This window comes from Cannabis sativa, chromosome 4, assembly GCF_029168945.1.
Source record: "Cannabis sativa cultivar Pink pepper isolate KNU-18-1 chromosome 4, ASM2916894v1, whole genome shotgun sequence".
In the NCBI taxonomy this organism is placed as follows: Eukaryota; Viridiplantae; Streptophyta; class Magnoliopsida; order Rosales; family Cannabaceae; genus Cannabis; species Cannabis sativa.
This window is the reverse complement of record NC_083604.1, coordinates 6,098,966-6,109,146: the sequence shown is the minus strand read 5'-3', so window position 1 is coordinate 6,109,146 and position 10,181 is coordinate 6,098,966. Positions and strand designations below refer to the sequence as shown.

Here is a 10,181-nt window from a genome sequence, read left to right as displayed (position 1 = left end):
CTAAACTATAAATCAACTAAAAAAATAGTTCATTATTTTTACTGAAGAAATATTTTTGTAAATAAAAAAATTTAAAGAATAAATTAAAAACATTTCTATGTTTATATATTTTTGTAAATTTCTTCAAATTTTTGGTTATATAAATTTTTCTAATTTTTATGGAATAGAAAGGTAACTTGAGTGAATATACTAATTGAAATAAAAATAGTAGTTTGGTTATAAATATAATATGCAAGGAGAATAGTAATTTAAAATAAAAATATTTGTAGTACTCAGAAAAATTTAGTCAAATTAATATGATCTAAAAATATATTTTTTTCAATTGGTATCTATTGATACGATTTTCGTCAACTGATTTAAGAAGATCGTAAAAATAAAAAGGATTGTGATGAATTAATTTGGCTAAATGAAATCGCATTAAATAAAATAACACTAGGGATTGCCTTGGTGGAATGTCTTCCCTCCTCTCTTCATCTCTGGGCAGGGCTTGAAATCGTTCAGTCCTGCCATATGCCCTTTCGGGCTGAATTTGATCATCATTGGACTAATTGTGAGTCGACCTAATTTGGGATGTGGTTGCCCCCACTGGCCGTGAGGTCTACCTATGATCCCTAGGGCGTTGGTTTTCTTCCGAGACATAAGGACCTTTTCCCCCGAAGGGGATCCCTTATGAGTGATGGCTCTTCCACTTTGGACACAACTCTTTCATTGAACCGTCTAATCAGTTTATTTGCTTCTTAATTTCGGAGGTTGAGCTCCGCTTGATGGTCTTGGAGGATCACGGCCTGCTAATCCATCAACTCTTAGAATTCGCGTCTTTACTGGACGAAAGCATCGCTCACAGCATCACGTGTTTCTTCTTATTCATGGTGGAGGATGTTTGTGTGATCATGAACTTGCCAGGTTACTAAGATGGCTGAATCATGCCACGTGAAAGGGCCACAACAGCTGTGTGAACTTTGGGATAACATGGGGTAAATACAATATAATGTTGACTATTATGTCGGTTAGGAGAGATCCAATTTTGATTGAAGGGTCATTTGTGTAAACCCCAAGTTCTTGTCCAGCCTATCTTTTTCATATTTAGATTGATTTTATCTTGATTTAAGCTTGAATGTAAAAAAACAAAAAACAAAGATTCAACACCAGAATTTTACAAGCTTCACATGCCCTGAAAACTCATTCTAGGCAGCTAGTGCTTGGGTTCCCCGAACCAGGGTAATAACTTTCACTATATTCAAAGATATATCTTACAAAAACTAACAATATTGTAAACAATACACTCTTTTTCAAAAATAGTGAATCTATACCCATACCAACCAAGACCCTTGATTGGAGACACAAGATCCCCTTGTGTGAATGATGAGCTCTCTTCAACACTTTTCTTCAATCTGAACTCCCTTCAGATTTGGTGATGAAGATGATACTGAAATCCCTTCAGTCTGAACTTAAAATCTTCAAGCTTTGATCTGCAACTTTGGATTAATACCTCCAAGCTCAAAGATCACCTGCCATGGAACATAAAGAAGAAACAAATGTAATCCATAATCTTTGATCAAAAAAGGTTAATCGACATCAAACCCATAAGTTGTATTTAAACTCAGCTAAACCAAGAATCCCGAAAAAGACAGCTTTTACCATCTGAACAATTAAAAGCCAAAATATCTTTGCTGACGTGGACAAACACTAACATTACGAACTCCAGACAAAATACTACGAATCCCAAACGCAGCTGGAATGCAACTGGACATAATTTGTCACTACAGAAAATATTGGTTCTTATAATTTGTATGGAATATTATTTGATAGTGATCGTGGGGCATGTGTCGTTGTTTTGAGAGTAGTGAGGTCAAAGTAGTGGTGTTGAGCAAAAAGGTATTATCCTTTTTCCAGTGTGCCTTTTAGTGGTCGGACACATGCGACACATTCCTTGATTTCTTAGGACCACTCTCACTGTGCGCCACATGGGTTGACGTCCGTGACCAATAGCAGTTGCGGATGTCCTTTCACCTCCCATTTCCAAGTGTTCTATTTGCGTGTTTCCTTTTCTTTAAGTTGGTGTGGCCGACTTCAATCTCTCGGATTCCATCTTTTGAATCTCTTAAAGAAGGAACTGCCTGAACAAGCTCGACTTCATGTCTTTGGTTTTGTATGTCTTGGGATAATTGGGTTATCCCTTTGATAGTTAGGGGGCTTCACTTTGAACTTTGGACCTTGCCGCCTTCTGCTTGGTTGGATTGCTCCGGGATTGTAGGTCCGAGATCGCGGATCTGTCTTTACTTATTCTTGATGAGCGAGCTTGGCTTTTGGACTTCATACACCTACCAAATGGGTCGTATTTCCATATTGGGCCTTTGAAGTGACCCATTAATTGATCATTCGGAAACACAAATATCAATAGGGAAATTTACACCCTGTACTGATATTTCCCATTTTATTTCTTTTTTACTGTTACACGGAAATTATTATATTTTTACTGTGTATATTGTTATTTTTTTTTTAATTTTGTTCAAACCTATTTAATTTACTGATTGATGACTTTTATGTCACTTTCATGTCAGGTTTTTTATTTAATTTACTGATTGTTTTTTATTTTTTTTTTTCTTAAATTTAAATTTTAAGTCCAACATGTGGTCCCATCTTTAAAAATTGATATATGTGTTTAGGTGATTGATGGCTTACATCACTTTTTTGACAATTTTTTTTTAATTAAATTTGAAAAAGTGAAATACCCACCCACCCACCCACCCACGTGATCTCCATTAATTCCAAGGCTTTACATATGTTTTCTATTTCTCTCTCTATCTCTTTTTGTGGGTTGGTGTCTATTAAAAATTTCTTGAGATTGGTGTCTTGCATAAAGAAAATTTATTGAGATTAGTGTCTAAGATGAAGACCATCAATCAAGGACTTTAGATAAAATCCTTCTCCCCACTCTTCACTATTTCAAAAATTTACAAAACTCACTCATTTCATTCATTTTTTTTTACTTGGGTTATGAGAGAGAAAATCAAGATATATATATATATAGAGAGAGAGAAAGTTTTTGTGGGTGTGCTTCAGAGAGAGAGATAGAAAAAACTTGAAACGAGAGTAGGCTGATGAAGGAGTGTGGAGGCTCTCTTGGTGAAGAGAGTCCATCTCGTGAGAATATCTTCAAGAAGAACAATACAGAAGAAGAAGAAGAAGAAGAACAGTAGACAACTCAAACTTTCTAAGTAACAAAATTCTCTTTTTTTTCTTTATTTATTTTTTCTTTTTTGGGGTTGTAGTTTAGCTCTGGTTTCGTGAGTGGTGTTGTTGTATCAGTTGATGACTCTTATGACTTATTTTGTTATTGATTTATTATTGTTTTAATGTTGTTTTACTGTTGTTTTCTTTCATTTTTTTATCACATTTTCTAAATATTATTGTACTGCCCTATTTTTAATAGTAATAGAGAATAATGAAATTTGTATGTAAGTTATTTTCTTCAGTTCTCATATGCTCTAATATATGTTCAGTTTTCCTCTGTTGTTCTACTGTTGTTTTTTAGTTGTTCTGTTTCTTTTCATTTTTGTTGTCTTCTCTTGTATGTTCTTTTGTTGTACCCCAGCTCCCTACATTTGCTGCATTTATTATGTTGTTTCTTTTCTATCCAGCTTCAATCTTTTTTTTTTTTGGTTTTCTAGATTTCACAACTTTAATGGAAGGTAAGACTATTACTGCCCATGATTATTTCATTCTGGTCACCTCAAATAAATATTCAGTAATTAGTTTAACTTGTGTAATTTAAAACCAATATTTGTTAAACATACAAAACAGTAGTGGAACAACCCAAAAACATCATTAAAAAACCATGACAACCCCAATATTAATGGTTTTAATATTTTTGCTTCATCTAAACGAATTTAATGGTTGTTTTCTGCTTGTTCTGGTGTTGTTGTAGTAGTTTTGTCTGCGGGTGTGGAAAAAGAAGACCTCATTTTTTATTTTTGATGTTTACAGTATAAAAGAAAAAAAAAAGTCTCAAGGCAGTATAAAAGTTATTTTTGCTGTGTGGCAGTATTTTTGTAAAGAGTAAGTCAAAATCCTGTATTTTTGCAAGTTTCCCTATCAATATGAGTTTTAATTAGGGAAATTATAGTAAATGACCCCAAATCATAGGAGTATGTTAGTTTATGTCCTCTTTTCAAAAAAATATAGTAAATGACCCTAAATCATAAGACTGTGTTAGTAAATGTCCTTATTTCAATTTTTTTTATTTATTTTTTATTTTTTTTAGAATTAGAAGCAAATTATTTAAACATTATGGTATATCTATATTAGTTTTGTTAAAATCTTTTTTATTTTAAAGTTATGTCAATTTTTTTTAAAATTTTTATGAGTTGTTTTGGGTCGTTGGTATATAGATTTTGTTGTACGGTATATTTATATTTTGTTGTATGGTATATTATTATTCTTAGATGATATTTATTTTTTTATTATGATATGTATAATAGTGGTATATAATTTTATTAGCATAATAAAAATATTTTAATGTATGTATATAATTTTATTGCCATGCTACATATATTTAATTATTATTTTTATATTTTTTGATTGTATGATTATTTATTTTAAATAATATTTAATTAGTTTTTATTTTATTATATATAATGGTCATGGTATATATATTTTAATTGCGGTATATAACTTGGTTAGTATAGTATACATACATACATATATATATATATGTATTAGTAATCTATATTTTTATTATTATTATTTTTTGTATATATGTTTTGGTGTATGGTATATGTATTTTTTGTTATACGGTATATAATTTTTTTAAATAATATTTAAGTTTTATTTTTTATTGTACTTTTGTTGACATGATATATAATTTTATTAGCATCCTATATATTTTTATTTTTATTTGTTGTTATTATTATATATATTTTTATTGTAAGGTATATATTTTATGTTATATGGTATATAAGTTTTATTGTATAGTATATCATTTTATTTTAGATAATGCATGTTTAGTTTTTATTTTAGTATACATAAATGTGATATATAATTTTTTTTAATATGATATATATAATTTTTTTAATAATATTATATTATTTTGTTTTATGTTTTATTGTAGGTATATACGTTTTATTGTATGGTATATGATTTTTGCTGTCTATAATATATTATTTATATTTAATATGATATTTAGTTTCTAATTTATTGTATATAAATTTTTTGGTGTGTATTCATATTTTAATGGTGATATATATAATTTTGTTAGCATGATATATATATTTTTTGAGCATTAATTTAGTATTGTTATAATTTATTTGTGGTATATAATTTTATTACTACGGTATATTAATTTTCTGTACTACGATATATCTAATACTGCTGTATATATTTAAATGATCTAATATATTTATTTATATTTGTTACAATATAATAATATGCAATACTAAAAAAATTATGTAACTTAATTTTGTTATTATATATATTTTTTTTAAAAAAATATGTGATAAATTTATTTTTATAATTTTTATTAGTTAATTTATTAGATTTGGCCATTTAAAAAAAGTGGACATTTACTAACTTAGTTACCAAATTTAGGGCCATTTTGCATCTCAACTAGGGCCGGCCCTGAAACAAAGTGAGCCATAGGAAATTTTTTTTTTGGGCCCTTATGTTAGAAAAAATATGGTATTTTTCAAAATCGGTAAAAAAATGTATAATTTTAAAAGAGGAAAAAAAAAATTTGGGCCCTTGGGCTGGGTGGGCCTTAGGCACAGGCCTAGCCCGCCTATGCCCAGGGCCGGGCCTGATCTCAACCCTTTTAATTATTTAAAAAGATAAAAAAAACTAGGTACAATTAAAATATATATAATATTAATTAAATATCATCATTTTAAGCATTCAAATTTATAACAATATTGAAAATAAATACAATATTATGATTAAGAGTGTAATTTATATTATAATATAAATATTATTTAAACATTTATAGTTTGATTATTTTCCAATGCAGTTGTTATGTTTTAATTTTTATTGGAAAATTATTGGCTAATAGTCATTGATAGGTTAATTTTGTCAAATATTTATTTGGTTTGGGAACTTAGTTTACTACATACTTTTTTTTTTTCTTTTTATGTTTGATCACCGACGACTTATTGGATCTTTAGTTAAGGTTGTTGTTAAGGTTTTCTTTATTTTTATTGCAAACAGCTTGGTATGTCTACTATTATTAATTTTACTCTATGAGTTATATTTTAAGGTAATAAATTTTGTTTGATTTAAAAAATTTTTACTTCTCTCAAAAAAAATAAAACTAATTAATTAATTTTTTTTAAAAAATATAATTTAATATTTACTAAGTGTACTCCACCATATAAAATTAAGTTTTGTGTAGAGTAATATTTTTTTTACAAGTCTACATTTATTACTCATGTATGGCTTATATTTACTAAGTAATATACCTGTATTAGTTAAGTAGGCTTTATATTCACCACATAGCATAATCATCTTACTCAATACATATATAATGGCTAAATTGTCCACATAATAATTATTGAAAGACTTACATCCTATAATTTTTGTCTATGAAAAATTGAAGTGATAAAACTTTATCAGTCAAAGTGATAATAATAATAAGTGTGAAAATAGTCTTCTCTTTTAATCAATTAATAGTATATATATTATTATTATTATAATGTGTGAAAACAGTCTCTCTTTTAATCAATTAATAGTATATATATTATTATAGTGTGTAAATATAGTATTCTCTATTAATCAATTATTAATTATATATATTATTACTCAATGCGTGATTGAATCGTGAGCTATATATATATATTAGTACTTATAAAGACTTCCCTATTTAGGAAATAACATTAACAACAGCACAAAATATTGTTAACATGTGGCTTCTACTTCCTATAGTCCTGTTTCTAACTCTGTTTTTTCTTGTGAAAAACAAGATCAAAGCCAATAATGAAAACATGCCAAATCTTCCTCCGGCTCCTCCAAAACTTCCAATCATAGGTAACTTACACCAACTTGGTTCACTACCCCATATATCTCTATGGAAAATCTCAAAAACATATGGCCATGTTATGGGGCTTCATTTTGGGACAGTACCAGCTATTGTTGTCTCTTCAGCTGAAGCTGCAAAAGAGGTCTTGAAAACCAATGACTTGGCTTGTTGCAACAGACCACCTTTAGCTGGCTCTTCAAAACTTTCCTACAACAATGTTGACATGTCTTTCTCACCTTATGGTGAACATTGGAGACAGATGAGGAGATTATGTGCTATCAAGTTATTCAGCAGCAAGAGTGTTCAGTCATTTGAGTTCATCAGAGATGAGGAAATTGATTCTCTTAATGATTTTCTGAACCGATCTTCTGTTTCGGCTACTCCTGTTAATCTCAGTGTAAAGATGTCTACTCTTATGGCTAGCATGACTTTCAGGACAGCCTTTGGGAAGAGATTTAGTGAGTGTGGATTAGATAGTGATGTGTTTGAAGATATGGTTCGTAGGGCAATGGGTGTGTTGAGAACCTTTGCAGCCTCTGATCTGTTTCCCCAATTTAGTTGGAGTTGGATTATTGATAGAGTGACTGGTGTTCATGCAAAATTTGAGAAGATCTTTCATGAGATGGATGACTTTTTCAGGGTTGTGATTGATGAGCATCTAAATAAAACTCCAGAAGATGAGAAGGAAGATATTGTTGATTTGTTGCTGAGCATAGAGACTGGTCAATATGACTCTGGTGAAATTCACTTCACTAGAGATTGTAGCAAGGCAATCCTCATGGTAATTATACATCATTTTTTAAAACTAGTGCATAGAGGATTCGAAGCTTTTTCACATATTATTCATATAAAGTTATAACATAATAAACTGTAGTTATGCCAAAGGGTTAATTAGGATTTTTACCTCTAAACTTTAACATGTACCAAATCATGCTCCTTGAATTTTTTTGGCCGTTAAAAATTTTCTCTGAACTATTGAGATTGTTAGATTTAAGGACTTTTATTTAGTTTCATTCAATTTTACTATTTTAGTGATTGTTTATGTACTAAACCATGCTCCACAGACTTTGATATCTACCAAATCATGCCCCTTGAACTTTGACATGTACTAAATCATGCCTCCTGAACTTTCATCCATGTTAGACTTTTTTTACTAAAACTAGACAAAAGTCCTTAAATCCAACAATCTCAATAGTTTAAGGAGCATTTTTAACGATATTAAAAGTTCAGAAGGCATAATTTGGTACATGTCAAAGTTCGGGAGGCAAAATCTTAATTAGCCTTTTCCAAAAGGCCTAAAAGTATATATATGTCTAGTCTTTCTTTATGTCCTTAATTCATGTTTATGTATATGTTTCAGGATATATTCCTAGCAGGAGTGGACACAGCTGCACTAACAGTAACATGGGCAATGGCAGAGCTAGCTAAAAATCCAAGAGTGATGAAGAAAGTACAAGATGAAATCAGAAGTTATTGCTCCAAGAAAACCCAAGTCAAGATCACTGAAAGTGACATTAACCAACTTGATTATCTCAAAATGGTTGTGAAAGAGACTCTGAGGTTACACCCTGCAGCACCACTTTTACTCCCAAGAGAATGCATATCTCAATTCAAGGTTGGTGGCTATCAAGTTTATCCGAAAACACTCATCCAAGTTAATGTTTGGGCAATAGGAAGGGATCCTAATTACTGGCATAACCCAGAAGAGTTCTTCCCTGAAAGGTTTGTTGATAACCCCATTGATTTCAAAGGGCAACAATTTGAGTACTTGCCATTCGGAGGCGGTCGAAGAGGTTGTCCGGGAATTGTAATGGCACTAACTATGGTGGAACGCACACTAGCCAATCTGTTGTGTGGTTTTGACTGGAAATTGCCAGATGGAATGATGGAGACAGATATTGACATGGAAGAGGCTTCTGGTCTTACAACGTTTAAGAAATCTCCTCTTAAACTTGTTCCAGTTAGCTACCAATGGCCATTAATATCAGACCTTCAAACTTAGCCAAAGGAAATATGGAGCTACGGCTACATGCTTGCATTTTGCATGAACTTTAATTTTATATGTAAAATAAAGCTTAGTTCTATACTGCAATGTGAACTTTCTACTATTTATTTATTTAATGAAAATGTGTGGATCTGATATGTTTGTTAAATTCTACTTATAAATAACTAACTGTGTCATATACCAAAGAAGAAGTCAGATTTTATAGAGTTCAATTCTTGAAGAATTTCCTTAGCCTTAGAATTAGATTACTTAGGTAGCTTTGGAAGGAGAAACTTGTTCTTCTTGGAGGGCTGTAAATAGAAGGCTTGTGTATTTGATCAAGATCTTCCAAGTGTGAGGTTTCTGTGTAAGGAGTTTTACTCCATTGCTGAGAGTTGCTACCTCTGTTCTTGTAATCTAATTCTCAAGATGAGAAGTGCCATGGCTGCTGAAAGTTTTCTGCAACTCAGATCCTTCTTTCATTAAGTTTCTCTATACTGTAATTTTTGTCAATTTCAATTCTGGTTTACCATTTATGTTTAGAAGATTGATTCATGTTCTTGACTTTTTTTTTTTTTTTAATAATGAACTTATCATTTAAATAATAATTAGAGAGTACAAATATGATAAAAAAATCCATCAAATTAAGTTTCTTATCCACTCTGTAAATATGCACAACTAATCCATAATTAGAGAGTACAAATATGATAGAAAAAATCCTTCAAATTAAGTTTTTTATCCACCCTAAATATATGCACAACTAATCTATAAGATATCATGGAATAGGGATGTTGGAAGTTATTTTACTAGTATTTAAATTTACCAACATGTATATTGATTATAATTCTATAATCTAACACCTTAAATATGAATTCCTAAAACAGTAAAAATAAACACATATAAAGTTTAGAAAAACTTATATTGATGGCAGCAAAATGTTATGACTCCTTCTGTTCAACCTTGTAATAACAAGATCTGAACTTGGATCTCCTTCAAGTGTTAGATTCTTCACAATCTTCCACACTATAATTAGGTACTTGACTTGATATGAGTGGGCATGTACTCTTCACTAAGGATTCGAAGTTTAATGAAGAAGAAGAGGGAGAAGGATTTCAAAATAGCTATTGAAGGAGACTCTCAATTTCTAGTTGTCTGACAAATAATAAAAACTAGGTTATGAGATATGGATAA

At 30.3% G+C, this 10,181-nt stretch overlaps 1 protein-coding gene across 1 annotated transcript; it reads left to right on the top strand.

Moving 5' to 3' along the window:
* The first annotated feature begins 6,801 nt into the window (after positions 1-6,801).
* On the top strand, positions 6,802-9,481 carry LOC115715149 (cytochrome P450 71B34). The gene is made up of 2 exons (XM_030643969.2): positions 6,802-7,787; positions 8,367-9,481. Exons 1-2 carry the CDS (start codon positions 6,891-6,893, stop codon positions 9,006-9,008), a joined length of 1,539 nt encoding a protein of 512 aa, XP_030499829.2. The 5' UTR covers positions 6,802-6,890; the 3' UTR covers positions 9,009-9,481.
* Positions 9,482-10,181: the final 700 nt, after the last annotated feature.